Source organism: Lithobates pipiens, unplaced genomic scaffold (assembly GCF_037356315.1).
Source record: "Lithobates pipiens isolate NorthernLeopardFrog02 unplaced genomic scaffold, aLitPip1_a1.2 Scaffold_11, whole genome shotgun sequence".
NCBI classification, from domain to species: domain Eukaryota; kingdom Metazoa; phylum Chordata; class Amphibia; order Anura; family Ranidae; genus Lithobates; species Lithobates pipiens.
In genome coordinates, this window is record NW_027507696.1 from 4189038 (window position 1) to 4207544 (window position 18507).

At 44.0% G+C, this 18507-nt stretch overlaps 1 protein-coding gene across 1 annotated transcript in view; it reads right to left on the reverse strand.

Annotated features, from left to right (window-relative positions):
• GPSM1 (G protein signaling modulator 1) overlaps positions 1 to 18507 on the reverse strand; it is a 391197-nt gene that overhangs the window by 215166 nt on the left and 157524 nt on the right. The window contains exon 7 of the mRNA XM_077468201.1: positions 11748 to 11871. Coding sequence (XP_077324327.1) covers positions 11748 to 11871 — 124 coding nt within the window. The remainder of the gene's footprint in view (positions 1 to 11747; positions 11872 to 18507) is intronic.

An 18507-nucleotide genomic window follows, 5' to 3' on the forward strand; every position in this document is an offset into this window, starting at 1 on the left:
CTTAGGCATGGCCAGCTTGCACGTGAGGAGCGAGCATGCACGCAGCACGGCACAGGCCATAAATTTTGCAACTCTGTGATGAGTCTGGTGGCTGACGGAGGGACGCAGAGTATACTGGGGCATGTAAGCGCTGCATAGGTGTGGATACAAAATATATTTTAAAAGGTACATATTGTGAGTACCTCTGCATTTTGTGTTTAGAACTATGTCTTCTCGAAAGAAAGGTGGAAATACAGTATAGAGGATCGCAAGAGCGCCGCTGTCAGGATCTGAGGATCCTAATCATGCTTCCACAGTACTATCCTCCCCTGAAAGGCCAGGTGTAACTGGCTAGTCTGAGCCATAGAGGCTATCAGACATAGTGGTTACATGCATTGTTTCAGCCTCTGCATACATTACCAAGGACGATTTAGCTTCAGCATTAGCTGGGTTGGAGAGAAAAATAGCCAACATGATTGCATCTGCCTCCCAGTCTGGGGAAAAAAAAGCAAAAGGTCCCCTTCTCCCCCTCCTGACCTTCAAGTTTTGGAACAGGAATGGGCAGATGACATTGAGATTCCATTGGGTGACCGGGAAGAGGGGCAGGTAGATGACTCCTCTTCTGGGGGTTCAATCTCAGAGGAGCCCTTTTCAGACTTGCAATCCCAAAAGCCGATGGTCCAATCCCTTAAAGAATTGGGCCGTTCAGCATATAAATTGCCCCCAGCAAAAGTGGCTGAGGCCCGCTTTTCTTCTTTGGGTTCTTTGAGGCCTTCACAGGGCCCACATGCTTTCCCTTTACACCCACTGCTGGATCAACTAATATATGCAGACTGGGATCACCCAGATAGGCATGTTATCCCTCCTGTGAAATTTTCTCTTTAGCCAATAGAGGAAAAATATACTAAGAAATGGAGTTTGCCAGCAGTGGATGCTGCTATTTCCTCTGTAAATAAGAGCCTAACTTGTCCAGTAGACAATGTCCAGGTTTTCAAGGATCCAGCCGACAAGAAGCTGGAATCTTTACTTAAAACTTATTTTTCTATAGCTGGATCAGCAGTACAGCCTGCAGTAACACCGATAGGGGTTTGTCAATCCTTAAAAGACCAGCTCAAGCAAGTCATTAAAAGTGTCTTTGCTCAAGGGGAAGCAGCCCGCGAATTAGCGGAACTGCCAAGGGCCTTATGTTTTGCGGTAGATGCCCTTAAAGATTCAACATGTGTCACGCTTTGCCCTCTTATCTGTGCATATGTGCAGAATTCTCTGGTTGAAGCATTGGTCAGCTGAGTTGCTGTGCAAAAAGCTATTGGCAAGTTTTCCATTTCATGGGGAACGGTTGTTCGAAGATGACCTGGATAAGTATATCATTCAGGTGGTAAGAGTGCCCTTTTACTGGTTAAAAGAAGGAGTAAGCGTCCTTAATTTAAATGTTCTTCTTCCCCAGCACCAGATGCTGCAGAGCGTTCAAGAGGTAAGCCTCAAGGTCAAGCACAAGGCCAGAAGAAGCCATGAGAGCAGAAGCATACAAAGCAGAGTCTTAAGGCTTCCTTATGAAGGGGCCCCCCACTTGCTCGCTCGTCATCTCCACAATATCTCTAGGCTACAAGCTTGAGTTTTCTGGAGTTTCCACCATTTCGGTTTCTAAGATCGAATGTTCCCAGAGACCCATTAAAAAGAAAGTCTTTGTTCCAGGCACTGGACCGGCTGACATCGCAAGGTGTGATCACAAAAGTTCCAACAGAGGAGCAGGGTATGTTTTATTGAAATCTCTTCACAGTGCCAAAACTGAATGGAGATGTCAGACCCATTCTAGACCTCAAACATCTAAATCAATTCCTAACCATCCTCTCTTTTCGCATGGAGTCAATCCGGTCAGTCGTGTCCTCTCTGAGAGGAGAATTCCTAGCATCAACAGACATCAAAGATGCATATCTGCATGTGCCAATCTACCTTGCTCACCAGAAATTTCTGCGATTCGAGGTAGAACATCGTTATTTTCAGTTCGTGGCCTTGCCCTTAGGGTAGCCACCTTCCAGGTGACTGGCAGAAAGGATTTCCCTTTGCACAGATTCTCAGGTGCCAACCACCACCTGAGACTTTGGCGCACTATTGGAGATAAGTGCATAGGAAAATCCAGTGCCTGGACCTTCTTGTTCCAGGCAGAAAGAATACGGTTTTGCAACCATCTTGAATGAAACTGGGTATAGGGTACCGCTTCGAACGTAGCCACCATATTTCCCAACAATATCTCATACAAAGGTGAATAGAAGGACTTTTCTTTGCCCTGACTAGCTGAACCAGCACCTTTATTGCACTGATTTTTGCCTGGAGTAAAAACACCTTTTTTTTGGGTTGTATCTATGATTAGACCAAAGTACTCTAGTCTTTTTACTGGTTTTAAAGAAGACTTTTCTAAGTTGAGAACCCAACCTAGATATTCCAGGTAGTTGACTGTAGTGACCAAGCCTCGTTCTAAACGGGCTACCGACCAGTCTATTAAGAGCAGGTCGTCCAGGTATACTACAAGAGTTATACCTTGGGTTCTTAATATGCCCAGAGGAGGAGCCAGGACCTTTGTGAACACCCGAGGTGCAGTAGCTAGACTGAAAGGCAAAGCTACAAACCTGAAATTATGATTTTCTACTTCGAAACACAGACATCTCATGTTTGATGTCTATCGATGCCAGAAGTTCTCCTCCTTGTAGGATGGAGACTACAGATCAGATTGATTCCATGCAAAAAGATCGAATCCTTAGAAACCGATTTAGATCCTTGAGATCCAGGATGGGTCTGACATCTCCATTTGGCTTTGGCACCGTGAATAGGTTTGAATAAAAGCCCAACCCATGCTCTTGCATGGGAACTGCCATGATTACTTTTAGCAACAGAAGTTGATCTAACACTTGGAAGAGACTTCTTTTTCTCTGGGTCTTTGGGGACATTTGATCTGAGGAAACGAGGAGATGGGAATTCTGTGAACTCTAGTTTGTAACTTTGAGTTATTGTGGAGATCACCTATCTGTCCTGAAATTCCTCCTGCCAGACCCTTGAAAACTGTAGCGGTCTTCCCCCCACTCGAACGAGTGGGGGCGCACCCTTCATAAAGAAGCTTTAGTGTTCTGTCTTGTGGATTTCCTCCCCTAGGATTTCTTTTGTCCTTGGGGTTGACTCTGAGTTCTACCTCCTGAACCTGATGGTGGAGGCTGTCACGACTGCCTGGAGGCTAATGCAAGAGTCCTTTTAAATGAAGGACGCTTACTCAGTTTCTTAACTGGCAAAAGGGTACCTTTCCCACTTGATATCTCTTGTATATATTTGTCCAAGTCATCCCTAAACAACAAGCTTTTGTCCGTGAAAATGGAACCCCGCCAGGAGCTTTTTGTATGGAGTTTCGGCTGACCAACTTTTCAGCCACAAGAGTCTACACATATGTACCAGCCCAAGCATTAGACGGGAGGTCTGAAGGATAGAATCTCTGATTGCATCAACCACAAAACACAAGGCTGCTGGCAGCTTGGCTAATTCTTGGGCCTGCTGTTCAGGAAAAACCCTGAGCACCTGTTTCAAGTGAGCTCTTAAGGACTGGCATACCCCAATTGCAGCCATTGCAGGTTGAGCTACTGAACCTTAGAAGGCAAAAACTTTTTTCAACGGGAATTCCATCTTTTCATCAGATGGATCACTAAGCATTTGAGAGTTGGCAACTGGACAAGTCAATTTTTTGTTCACAGAGGAGATAGCTGCATCAATTGCTGGTACACGCCACATCTTTGTGAATTTTTCCTCCATAGGATAACCCTTTCATGACTAAGCCTATTTCTGACATTTGGTGTTTACAAGTTAAAATCCGTATTTTTTTTGCTAAAAAATTACTTAGAACCCCCAAAAATATATATTTTTTTTAGTAGAGAATCTAGTGAATAAAATGGCGATTGTTGCAATATTTTATGTCATACGGTATTTGTGCAGCGGCGTTTTAAGCGCAACTTTTTGGGAAAAGGAACACTTTCATGAATTTAAAAAAAACAAAACAATATAAGTATCACAATTTTTTTGTATAATGTGAAAGATGATGTTACGCTGAGTAAATAAATACCAAACATGTCACGCTTTATAATTACATGCACTCGTGGAATGGCGATAAATGTTGGTACCCAAAAATCTCCATAGGTGACATTTTAAAAATATTTTTTTTACGGTTACCAGGTTAGAGTAACAGAGGAGGTCTAATGCTAGAATTATTGCTCTCGCTCTGATGATGGCGGCGATACCTCACGTGTGATTTGAACACCGTTTACATATGCGGGCGCGACTTCCGTATCTTATTTATATTGGCAGCCAAGTAAACAGGAAGTGAAGTCGTGACGCCGTTTCCGTGTTTACATCCAGGAGACTGGAACAAAGCCATTTCCAACTTCGTTCCAGTCTGTCACTAGCCCCTGGAAGCGGCGGATGTTCGATCGGGCCTTCCATGGAACGGGAGGCCCAGGAAGAGAGGCGAGAGGTGGCGGGAGGGGGAGGATGTTCCCTCCCACTCCTCCGGTATAACAGTGGAGCGGCTTTTAGCCGCATCGGTTGTTATACCTGGAAAGCCAATCGCCCGCTCTAAACAACGGTACCGGGATGATGCCTGCAGCTTCCCCTCTCACGGTGGGCTCTGTTTGAAAAACCTTCAGGCACTAGAGCCTCCTTTAAAAAGGGGGATCCTAGCTCTGGGCCTGCAAAAAAAGAGAAGCATTACAGACAGAACCTTGTTTCTTCAGACATGAGGCCTGGGTACCATTCAATTCGGCCTAGAAAAAGCACTTTGCATGGATCTGGTTGCATGGCTTGCCCCACTAAGGAATATTCTAGTGGAGCTCAGCACAGCACATCTTTACTCATGACCAACACCTAAGACACTGGCGAAAAAACTGAGGTACTCCCAGTTAGGGGAAGGGTTACATAGGGGGCTAAAACTTCCCATCTAGGGTGTGCCAGTGTCCATCACCTAGTGGTGCCTATATAACCCATCAGTGAATACTAAGGCTCTGTGTCCTGTGATGTACGAAAAAGAAAAACAATTTCACTATAAACCGGCCACGCCCAGGTGCTCCTCGCAAGATTTCTGACAGAGGCGTAAAAATAATTATCAGAAGAGTTGCCCAAGAGCCAAAGGATCACTTGTGGAGAGCTCCAGAAAGACCTGAAATTAGCAGGTACATTTTTTTCAAATAAAACAATACAAGTAATGCTCTCAACTGCCATGGCCTGTATGAATGCTCACCACCACACAAGACCACATTACTGAAATAAAAGCACAGTAGAGCTTGTTTAACCACTACAATACCGGCACCTTCGCCCCCTTCCTTCCCAGCCCAATTTTCAGCTTTCATCGCTCTCGCACTTTCAATGACAATTGTGCGATCATGCTACACTGTACCCAAATGAAATTTTTAGCATTTTGTTCGCACAAATAGAGCTTTATTTTGGTGGTATTTATTCACGACTCAGTTTTTTTTTTTTTTTGCGATATAAGCGCAAAAAAAGCGGAAATTTGGAAAAAAAACAATATTTTCTTTTTTCTATTTTAAAAGAAATCCAATAAAATCTAATTTTGTCATAAATTTGAGCCAAAATGTATTCTGCTACATGTTTTTGGTAAAAAAAAATTCCATCAAGTGTATAATAATTGGTTTGTGTGATCACGGACATATGTACGCAAATGATCATTGTACATATGTGTGCAGGTGATCACGTACATATGTGTGCAGATAATCATTGGGACATGTGATTTTAGTGGAACATATGTGCGGGACATGTGTTTTTTTATTTAGGGACATGTCTTTTTATTATTTGGGGACATGTGTGTTTTGGGGACATGTGTATTTTGGGGACATGTGTGTTTACACTGTAGGTTTACACTAGACTAGTGATCGGTGAGTAAAAAGCTGTAAAAACAGCTCATACTCACTGATCACCAGCTGGCTGCAGGGATCTGCTCTCCTCTCCTCAGCGACGACTTCCGTGTGAGGAGAGGAGAGCCGATTGCCTAGCAACCGGCTGTTTGTTTTGATCACATGACGGCTGTGACTGGACACGGCCGTCATGTGATCAGGAGGGCTAATCACAGAGCCCTCCTGCCGATCCGAGATGCGCCGTGCCCGGGTGAAGGACGTTCCTGAACGTCCAGTCAGAAGGAGGCGGGTCCCACCCGGCCGTATACGTACATTGGCCGGGTGGGAAGTAGTTAAAGTTTGTTGCAAAACATTTAGACAAGCCTGTGAAATACTGGGAGAATATAGTCTGGTAAGTAGACTTGTGCACAATGGAAAATTTTGTTTAGTTTCGGTTCGTTGTCATTCGTAAAATACATAATTTCGTTCTGTTATATTCGTTATGTTACGTTAATACGTTTTTGGATAATTCGTTATTATTCGTAGAGTGTCAAATTCATTCGTTTGTATTCGTTGAAATTCGCTATTTATGTATGTATAGACATTCGTGATAATGATTCGTAGTTTGGAAAGTCGTTTGTTTATTGAATCTTTTAACACACACAATGACAACGTCTCTTCTCCTCGGCTCAAATACAATACAACACCCTTCTCACTCAGTTCTCAGGAATGCACTTTGCCAGTAATCCATCCTCCGGCACAAAATTAATTAGCTGATTGGATTATAAGATTTACTTTGAGCTGACCTTTTGTTTCATTAGATCTTTAAAGAATTACCAAACTAATTCGAATACATTCAAATTAATTTGTTATATTTCTTTCATATTCGTTGTTATTCGTTATTTCTTTATTCGGACATTCGGCCGAATTTCGATTCGTTACGAAACTAATTGCACAAGCCTAGTGGTAAGATGAGACCAAAATTGAACTCTTTGGATGCCATAATACACATCATGTTTGGAGGTCAAATGGCACTACACATGAACCCAAAAACATCCCAATACCAACAGGGAAGTTTGGAAGTGGGAACATCATGGTGCGGAGCTGTTTTTTCACAGTAATGGCAAACTTCATGTCACTGAAGGAAGGATGAATGGAAAAATGTACCAAGACATTCTTGATAAACATTTGTTGCATCTACCAGGATGATAAAGACATGTGGTGAAAATTTCATGTCAATAACACCTTAAGGGCCGGTTCACACAGCAGGCGAGGCGAGGCGACTCCGACTTGCCTCGCCGCGACCTGCAGCGGCCTCGGCGGCGACTTGCAAATGACTTCTGTATAGAAGTCAATGCAAGTCGCCCCGAGGTCGCCCGAAAGTAGTACAGGAACCTTTTTTCTGAGTCGGAGCGACTCGAGTCGCTCCTCTCAGAACGGTTCCATTGTACAGAACGGGGGCGACTTGCGGGAGCGAGGCGAGGCGAGTCGTGTCGCCTCGCATCGCCCGCTGTGTGAACCGGCCCTTAGAAATATATTTACCCAGAAAAATTTTGACATGTTCAACACTTATTGTACCAGCTGTATATACTGTATATATAAAGGTGGTCTCAGTAGGCATTGAATTCTCCTGAATGGCTAATTCCTTTGTTGTCAGGAAGTGAAATAACTTCACATTTCACCTAAGAAATCAATCTTTAGTTGAAGAAGAACTGATATTACAGTAATCACACTTTATGTTGCATAAATTAGGATAACAAATAGTTATGTTGGGTGAAGAAGATAGAATTGGTTTATGTATGCTCCCACATCCCCTCTCCATCCAAAGGAAGTTACTCTTGCAGAGAATACAAAATAGCAATGAGTTGAAGAGAGAAGAGTGAAGTGTGAGTACATCAGATATACGGTACAGTTAAAAAGAATTTGTAACTTGCGCAAAAAACTAAAATGAGTGGATTAATTGACTGCTGCTCCCCTAAGGTAGGCGAGTCTACTTTAGATAGTGATAGATTAAGTGTGAGGGGCTGTTCATATGAGGACCATAGGTCCAATAATAAGTGCAATTTTAATTAAATATTTCAGTAGAACAATTCCTCTACAGTGGGGACGGAAAGTATTCAGACCCCCTTAAATTTTTCACTCTTTGTTATATTGCAGCCATTTGCTAAAATCAGTTAAGTTCATTTTTTTCCTCATTACCACTTTCAGCCCCGGACCATTTTGCTGGCTTAAGACCAGACCACTTTTTGCGATTCGGCACTGCGTCGCTTTAACTGACAATTGCGCAGTCCTGCGACGTGGCTCCCAAACAAAATTGACGTCCTTTTTTTCCCACAAATAGAGCTTTCTTTTGGTGGTATTTGATCACCTCTGCGGTTTTTATTTTTTGCACTATAAACAAAAATAGAGCGACAATTTTGAAAAAAAAACGCATTATTTTTTACTTTTTGCTATAAAAATATATAAAAAAAACTTTTTTTTCCCTCAGTTTAGGCCGATACGTATTCTTCTACATATTTTTGGTAAAAAAAATTTATTGGTTTGTGCAAATGTTATAGCGTTTACAAAATAGGGGATAGTTTTATGGCATTTTTATTAATAATTTTTTTTTTTTACTAGTAATGGTGGCGATCAGCGATTTTTATTGTGACTGCGACATTATGGCAGACACATCGGACATTTTTGACACATTTTTGGGACCATCGTCATTTATACAGCAATCAGTGCTATACAAATGCAGTGATTCCTGTGTAAATGACACTGGCAGTGAAGGGGTTAACCAGGGGGTGGCAGTGTAGGGTATCCCTGCGGCAATCGAGTCCGTGGGACCCACGACCAGACTCATGGGGGTCCCAACCGGCACGCGAGCGCGCCGCCAGGCGGTGCGCATGCGATGGCAGGGCGGCATATTAAAATGGACGTACCTGTACGCCAATATGCCTGCCCGTGCCATTCTGCCAACGTACATCGCCGTGCGCCGGTCAGGAACTGGTTAATGTACACACAGCACCCCATATTGACAGAAAAACACAGAATTGTTGACTTTTTTTCAGATTTATTAAAATAGAAAAACTGAAATATCACATGGTTCTAAGTATTCAGACCCTTTGCTCAGTATTTAGTAGAAGACCCCTTTTGATCTAATACAGCCATGCACTGATGGTTGACCTTCTACAACTTTCTCCCATCTCCCAACTGCATCTCTGGAGCTTGGCCACAGTGATCTTTGGGTTCTTCTTTACTTCTCTCACCAAGGCTCTTCTCCCCAGATAGCTCAGTTTGGCCAGACAGCCAGCTCTAGGAAGGGTTCTGGTCATGCCAAACGTCTTCCATTTAAGGATTATGGAGACCACTGGGCTCTTAGGAGCCTTAAGTGCAGCAGAATTTTTTTTTTGTAACCTTGGCCAGATCTGTGCCTTGCCACAATTCTGTCTCTGAGCTCTTCAGGCAGTTCCTTTGACCTCATGATTCTCATTTGTTCTGACATGCACTGTGAGCTGTAAGGTCTTATATAGACAGGTGGGTGGCTTTCCTAATCAAGTCCAATCGGTATACTCAAACACAGCTGGACACAAATGAAGGTGTAGAACCATCTCAAAGATGATCAAAAGAAATGGACAGCACCTGAGTTAAATATTTGAGTGTCACAACAAAGGGTCTGAATACCTAGGACCATGTGATATTTCAGTTTTTCTTTTTAATAAATCTGCAAAAATGTCAACAATTCTGTGTTTTTCTGTCAATATGGGGTGCTGTGTGTACGTTAATGAGGAAAAATATTAACTTAAATGATTTTAACAAATGGCTGCAATATAACAAAGAGTGAAAAATGTAAGGGGGTCTGAATACTTTCCATCCCCACTGTATATCCATAATAGCGTGCAATGTGCTCTGAGTCCTAGTGCATACAATTCTTCAGTGCTGGTTATCTTCCATATGGCATCATAGTGAACAATCCCATCTCCAACTGGAATTTATACACCCAAAGTGCTACAAATGTGGGTTCTGCTTACCAGATAGAAGTGATCTCTTTAATTAAAAAGAAGGTCAAGCAGCACTTTCAGCAAGATGTACTTGCTCAATATAGGAGATTGCTTTAGGTATGAATCCCTCCTCCACAAGACCGCAAGTAAGGTTTATGAAAGAATGTAAAGGGAAACCAATAGTGTAATCCTGTTTATTAAAGCAGGAGTCCGCCGTTTTTTTTTTTTTTTTTAAAAGCCAGCAGCTACAAATACTGCAGCTGCTGACTTTTAAAATAATGACACTTACCCGCCCAGCGCACCCGCGATGTCGGCACCCGAAGCCGATCTCTCGATCGTCTCTTGGGTGCTGCCATCTTGGGTATGGGAATCAGGAAGTGGAGCCTTGCGGCTTCATTTCCCGGTTCCCTACTGCGCATGCGCGAGTCGCGCTGCGCAATAAGGATGGTCCCCGCTGTCTCTGGGATCCGTGTGTTTCCCAGCAGACAGCAGGGGACCTTCGGAAAGGGACGTAGATTCTGCGGAAAGGGGCGTACCTTGAATGAATGAATGAAATACTTATATAGCGCACAATGCGAACTGAATCGCCTCTAGGCGCTGTGGCGAGCTTTGATCATCTGCTAAAAGAGGAAGGTCTTGAGTTTTTTCCTAAAAGCCAGGTGATTGTCTTCCAGGCGGATGTTGATTGGTAGAGCATTCCATAGCCGAGGCCCTTGGACAGCGAATCTCCGATCACCCGGGCACGAGGAGGAGGTTTTTGTTGGCTGATCGAAGACTGCGGTTTGGTGTGTAATGATTTATTTTCTCCATTAGGTATTGCGGAGCTTCTCTATGCACGCATTTGTGGGTGAGGCAAAGGGTCTTGAACGTGATCCGATTCTTTACGGTTAGCCAATGTAAGCTCCTCAGTGAAGGAGAAATGGATTCTCAGGGTTTTTTTCCTGTTATCAGCCTTGCCGCCGTGTTTTGGATCAGTTGTAATCGCGCAAGTTGATATTGTGGTAATCCTATGTAAAGCGAGTTTGCGTAGTCCAGTCGTGAATTAATGATTGTTCCAACTACCACTGCTTTGTCATTCTTTGGGATAAAAGGGATGAGTCTGCGAAGCATGCGCAGCAGATGGTGAGATCGACTGACTACAGATCCTATTTGCGCATCCATTGACATTTGTGCGTCTAAAATAACCCCGAGACTCTTCGCTTTGGTCTTTGGGGAGATAGTCTGCCCAAAGACGGTTGGTGGAGACCAGGAGGTTTTGGTTGCGGGCTTATGATTTTGGTGTAAGATAAGAAGCTCTGTCTTTGATTGGTTCAGCTGGAGGGAGTTGGTGGTCATCCAGTCCTCTATTGATTTGAGGCAGTTTTCAAGTTGTTGTTGGTGATCTTTTTTTCCCTTGATCCGGAAATAAAGTTGCGTGTCGTCAGCGTAAGAGTGGAAGCAGAGATCTGAGCATCTGATGATTTGGAGGAGTGGGCGAATGTAAATGTTGAAGAGAACAGGTGACAACGGAGAGCCTTGAGGGACTTCTGCAGATATCTATGCCGGAAGTGGGTGCAGATACCTGTACTGTACAGGTACCTGCACCCCCCTCCCCCCTGAAAGGTGCCAATTGTGGCGCAGGAGGGGGGGAGGGTTCCAATGAGCGGAAGCTCCACTTTAAAACATTTAATAAATACGAAGCCAAGTGTCTGCTTACATATAAGTGCCTTCGCCCAGCACTAAGGCTACTTGCGTGTGTCTGGATCAAATGGTGCCTCCCATCTCACACTCGCTGTTGGCACGCGTTCCACCGACCAGCGCGATCAATCATAAGGCCGGAAGTAACGTGACCAAGAAGCGCCTTCACATACGTTTCGTATTGTTACGTCACCAGGAAGTGTATACAGTACAGTGCATCATAGTGACTCACCTCTTTGTGGAAAGCGATGGCCTCGTTGAAGTTGCCTAAGAGGTAGTGTGTGTTTCCTAGATTTCCATAAGCCCGACCCTGAGCTGCCCTGTCACCCAGCTGTTTCACCAGTTCCAAGTTCCTCCTGTAACACAGAAAGGCCAGCGACCATGATAACTCATGTAATGAAGCATAAATCACAGTGTAGCAGGTAGAATATAAGGCTAATGCAATAACTAACGCCAAAAACACATTATTTCATAAAAGCTTTTATCTAAATACACCAGTACTGCATGTTTACAGTACAAAGATGTGGAGTTTATTTTGGCCAGTTGGTCAAGTACCTGCCATAATGATATTCATACAGATAAAAAAGAAACTAGAGTTTGTTTAATACCACCTGATAACCATCAAGAACCTCAGCAAAAGCAGAGCATTGTTGCTTAAAGCGGGAGTCCGCCGGGAGTCCGCGTTTTTTTTTTTTTTTTTAAAAGCCAGCAGCTACAAATACTGCAGCTGCTGACTTTTAAAATAGTGACACTTACCTGTCCAGCGCGCCCGCGATGTCGGCCCCCCGAAGCCGATCTCTCGATCTTCTCTCGGGTCCTGCCGCCGCCATCTTGGGTATGGGAATCAGGAAGTGGAGCCTTTCGGCTTCATTTCCCGGTTCCCTACTGCGCATGCGCGAGTCGCGCTGCGCAATAAGGGTGGACCCGCTGCCTCTGGGATCTGTGTGTTTCCCAGCAGACAGCGGGGGACCTTCGGAAAGGGGCGTAATCTACGCTCCCCTTTCCGCAGAGAGCTATCTCGGAAGTGGGTGCAGATACCTGTACTGTACAGGTACCTGCACCCCCCTCCCCCCTGAAAGGTGCCAACTGTGGCGCCGGAGGGGGGGAGGATTCCAATGAGCGGAAGGTCCACTTTAGGGTGGAGCTCCGCTTTAATCAGTGGATATCTGTTTGCAGCCAGTAATATCAAGATAGCAGTTTATGGCATATATGCATTTTAGCATTTTGTAATACGCTGAATTATTGAACAAACTCAAACATGGGGTGCAGGCAATTATTTGACACATAGGGGGTTTATTTACTAAAGAGGGTGAAATTTGTCACAATTCTGCATAGAAATCAGCTTCCAGGTTTTATTGCCAAAGCTTATCTGAAGAAGCTGAGGTTAGAATCTGATTGGTTCATATGCAGATTTGTGACTAATTTTGCCTTTTCTAGCTTTAGTAAATAAACCCCATAGTAAAAGTCCGTGTGTATTGAATTGGTGGGAATTTTACTGTAACCGGTGACTGTTACCCACAACCTGCGGCTGAAGTTGTATGTATATTATAAAACTTAATAAAAAGTATTTTACAAAAAAAATAAACCCCATAAACCACAAATATGCCACCCCCCCCCCCCCCCATTAAGCTCCTGCTGTTATGCTGGGTGATGATATATTATCATCAGACTGAGTGCATTTGTTTCTGGGTCACCACTGCATTGCTTACCACAACTTGACAGCAGACAGCTCAGAAGACATTACTACTCAGCTACACACCCAGAGAAGTGACTACCTTTGTAGGTACTTGGTGGAAACATTAGAGTGTAAGCTTTTCTGCAGTGGTATAAATGATTGCATTTTCTCTGCAAAGTATAGGAGAACATGTCAGAGCTGTATAAATAAAGACAATCAATAACATATTAAAGAGGAGGGCCGGTTTAAAAAAATAAAAATAAAAGTCAGCAGCTGCAAACACTGTAGCTGCTGACTTTTAATAAGCACACTTACCTGTCCAGGGCGCCCGCGATGTCGGCCGCCCGAGGCTGACCCGTCCCTCAGCTCTCGGGTCCCGGTGCCGCCATTTTGGCAATGGGAAACAGGCAGTGGAGCCTTGCGGCTTCACTGCCCGTTTCCTACTGCGCATGCGCGAGTCGCGCAGCGGTTTGTGAATGGGGCGCGCTGTGTTCTGGGACACACAGTTCCCAGAACACAGCGCGACCCATTACCCAGAAGACGCCGCACGGAGGAGAGAAGATAGAAGATCCCCGTGGAGGAGGAAGAGGCAGATTAGGATGATGTGCATAGCAACAGGCATTTCTGGTAAGTTAAAAAAAAAAAATCATTTTTTTTTTCTGTTTTTTTTCAAATTTTTAATGTATTTTTTTTTTTCAGGGTGGCCCTCCACTTTAAGCATACTTTATCTGATAATAGTACCCTGTATTGGTACACTGTAATAAGAATTTACATATCCTGTTTTTCTGTATTTAAAAACAGACCAGCAAAAGGTCAGTTTTTCTCAATAAGCAGAAGATGTCTCCTGGAAAATAGATGTTTCCTAACCGATAACCATGGGATTCTTTAAATCTTTTAGGACTTTTTCATTTGACCAATACACTTGGTATGTTTTTGTACCCAAGCTGCCAATGTACTGTAAATAAAGCAGTAAATTTAAACAATGTGTAGCGCACTACTCCCTTGGGAGCTGCAATGTTGTTCATTAGCTGTTTGTCAGTTAGCCCCGTTATGTTCCTGTCCCATGGAGTTTCACACACCAGAGGACTTTAAAGTTGATAATGCTTTACTCTGAGGTAAATCAATAAATGCTGAAACTGATGATATGAGATGCCCCGTTATTTTATCTTATTGGCCCATTATACTTCACTCCTGGTGACTCCCTCCTGCGCTGCTATTCTGGGAACACACTGTGCGTCCAAGGACTGCGGTGATACACAAATTCTCCCTTTGCTCACTCCCAATCAACAGTCCATGTTACTCACAGAAAGCCGAATTCCCAGTTTTCTCCATCCACTTGACTCCTACTTCCTCATCCTTTGATGTCTGGTACATCCCCGCATGGGTTCGCCCGGTCTCTGTTCAATCTCTACATGGTTGATGTTCCTCCAGGGACCAGTTGTGGGTCCACTGGACTCCTACTCCTCCGGTTATCCAGCTCTGGGGTCTCTGAACCCCCAGGCCTTCCAACCTCTGCCCGGAGGCTCCGGGGTCTCTGAACCTCCGGCCCTCCTCCTCTCCTTTCTCAGTACTTCCAGCCCCTGTTGAGCATGTGACCCCCTTTTTATATGAGAGACACCCAGTGATCAAAGAAATTAACCATTGGTCCATTCTCTCACATGGGTTTCCTGCCACTCAGACCTCAGTCCTTCCTCTCTGTCCAGTCCTGCCCACTATCCAGCAGAGGAGGTATCCCTGAGTCCAATTGTAGGTGGTCACACCCCATTCTACACCAACACTCTCATCCCCAAATAAACAACCAGGCCTAGGAAAAACAATCAGGCCCAAAAAAAACACATTCTTATCACCCATCTAAGCGTGGGGTCCGCTACAAATGTAATATAAGAAAAGTATGGGAAATATGGGAACAAATTTTTGACATTTTTTTAAAGATATAATTTTTAGAGCCAAATAGTGACATGTTCCATGTTGCAAACCTCACCAATTTCTTAAAGGATGAGTTCACCTTTTCAAAAAAAAAAATTATAAATGCACTTTTTTTGCAGATAAAAAAATATGTATTATTTTTTTCTAGGGAGCATGCAGAGCATTGCATCCGTGATCAGCAGATCATGGGTCCAATGCAGGGCTCCTGCAGACTCTCAAGAAAGCTGTCTGCCTGTATGGGTAGGCAGTTACATGAGAGCAGGAAGAATCAATGAACCGCTCACCAGCGCCCTCACAGCTCACTGAGAACTACAAGCCATAAGTCGCAATGGCTGACAGTAGATGTAGTTCATTCATTCAAATGAAACTGTGAATGAATGACGCAGCCATGTTGGCAGAGCCCCACATGGCAACTTTCTTTTCAAACAGTGACAGCAAGTAGGGGTTGAAGATCAGCTGCCCGCTGTCATAAAGTGGTGGAGATGAGTGAAATTGACAGCAGGAGCTGGAATAATAGGATTTTTATAACAGCTTACCTGTAAAAATCATTTTATTGGAGTACATCACGGGACACAGAGCCACAGTAATTACTGTATGGGTTATATGGCACCTTCAGGTGATAGACACTGGCACACCCTAGACAGGAAGTTCAATTCCCCATATAACCCCTCCCTGTACCGGGAGTACCTCAGTTTTGAGGGACCACTGTGTCCCATGATGTACTCCAAGAAAAGGATTTTACAGGTAAGCTGTTATAAAAATCCTATTTTCTTTATCGTACATCACGGGACACAGAGCCACAGTAATTGCTGTATGGGATGTCCCAGAGCAATGCCACCTGAGGGGAGGAGACACAATCAAAAGTAGGATGCAATCAGACCTAAGGACCTATACTGCTGCCTGCAGTACACTGCGCCCAAAGGCGATAACCTCATGCCTTCTTACATCCACCTGAAAGAATCTGGTGAATGTATGGACTAAGTTGCGGTCTTTCAGATTTCAGCCATGCAGGCTTGGTGATGCACTGCCCATGAAGCCTAACAGTCCTGGTGGAGTGCGCTTTGATTTGAAAAGGTGGAACTTTCCTCTTCAAACCATAAGCTTGAATAATTACTTGCCAAATCCATTTGGCAATAGTGGATTTCGAAGCTGCCTGTCCTTTCCTAGGACCTTCAGGCAACACAAACAAAACATCTGTTTTGCGAACCTGAGCAGTCGCCTTCAAATAGATTTTGACTGCTCTCACTACATCCAAAGAATGTAGTGAATTTCCTTCCTTAGAACAGGGTTCTGGAAAAAATGAAGGTAAAACAATATCCTGGTTTAGGTGAAAACCTGAAACCACCTTTGGCAGAAAGCTAGGATGAGGACGCAATACTACTCTATCCTTGTGAATAATTAAAATATGGCTCTTTACAAGAAAGAGCCACCAACTCTGATACCCTTCTTTCAGAAGAAATGGCTACCAGAAAAACTAGCTTCCTTGTCAAAAGGACTAAAGGAATATGTTGTTTCCGTAACGCCAATAGAACTAAATTCAAGTCCCATGGGTTCAAGGCTGCTCTAACTGGTGGATTAAGCTGCGTTACCTCCTGTATAAAGCTTCGGACCAAATAATGCAAAGCAAGCGGTCGTTGAAACAATACCGATAAGGCCAGGACTTGACACTTGATAGTACTCAAGGCCAGTTTCATCTCTAACCCCATCTGCATAAAGGCAAGGATTCTACCTACGACATACTTTCTAAGATGCCAACCCCTGGATTCACACCAGGAAACATATGCCTTCCAGACTCTATAATAAATGACTCTGGAAGCTGGCTTCCTTGCATTAATCAAAGTAGATATCACTGAGCCTGACAGCCCGCGATTCTTCAGAATGTGGGTTTCAACAGTCAAACCGTTATATTTAGTGTTTGTAAAGTAGGATGGAACACTGGTCCCTGCGATAGCCAGAGTGGACATGGTGGTAGGGTTCATGGGGCCCCACCACCATCTTTACCATTTCTGCATACCAAGATCTTCTGGGCCACACTGGGACCACAAGAACTATCGACTTCTTTGCCCACTTGATCCTGCGAAGAAGTTGAGGTAGCAGCAGAATAGGAGGCAATGCATAAATCAGTGAGAACTGATCCCATGGGGTCACCAACGCATTTGTTCCGCATGCGAGTGGATCCCTTGTTCTTGACACAAAGTCGTCGACTTTGTTATTGAACTTGGATGCAAACAGATTCATGTCCAGGATCCCCCATCTTTGGCATATAGCCTGGAAGATGTCGGGGTGAAGGGATCATTCCCCTGGGAACAACTGCTGGCAACTAAGTAGTCTGCCTGCCAGTTCTCTACTCCTGGAATGAAGATTGACGATATGCACAGCACATGCTTTTCTGCCTAGGTTAGGATCTGGTCCATGGCCAATGTTGTAGCTGCATAATGCTGCAGTGCAAATGTTGTCGCTGCTCTGCGTATTTTGGAAGAAAAGAAAGGTTTGGGCTGGAGGAAGCATGCAGCTTGACACAGAGGCAAGACTGACAAGCATGGAATCAGGTACATGCTCTTGGCTGCCCCCAGTGGCAACTATAGGCATGACAACATTTACTTTAAAGGAGAAATACCCACAAGAATTAGAAAAAAATCCTTAGGAATCTCCCTTACCTTATCCAGCTGCAGGGTTCTGTGGTAACAAGGTGGGCTCCGTTAAAAAAAACTTCAGAGACTGGGGCCCCCTTTTTATCAGGGGATCCAGAGTCCTGGGCCTGTAAAAAGCACGCCGCCAGGAATATGGCTGAAAAAAACAAATACTGGATCCAAGAGTCCAGCTCTCTAAAAAGAGAAGCGTTACAGGTAAAACCTTGTTTCTTCGGACACAAGGCCCAGGTACCATTCAGTTCGGTCTGGAAAAGACACTTTGAATGGATCCAGTTGCATGGCTTGCTCCAATAAGGAATATTCGAGCGGAGCTCAGCACAGCACATCTTTATTCGTGATCAACACCTAAGACACTGGGGGAAAAAACTGAGGTATTCTCAGTAAGGGGAGGGGTTATATGGGGAATTGAATTTATTGTCTAGAATGTGCCAGTGTCCATCACTTGAAGCAGCCATTTAACCCATACAGTAATTACTGTGGCTCTGTGTCCCGTGATGTACGATAAAGAAATGTACAATTTTCCACCCCAAATACAGGTGGAACATGTAACATGTTCCAAAAGCTGAACTTATCCTTTAACATTTACCACAATCACTGTTACACCTGACAAGGTGGCAAGCTGAAACAGAGTCTTGGGGATTTCTTATGGTTCACATAATCTCAAGGACCTTCAACTCCTTCAAAAAGCAAATTGCTTATCATAATGACTTAAGAAATGCGTTAGTATTTAGGACTGGCAG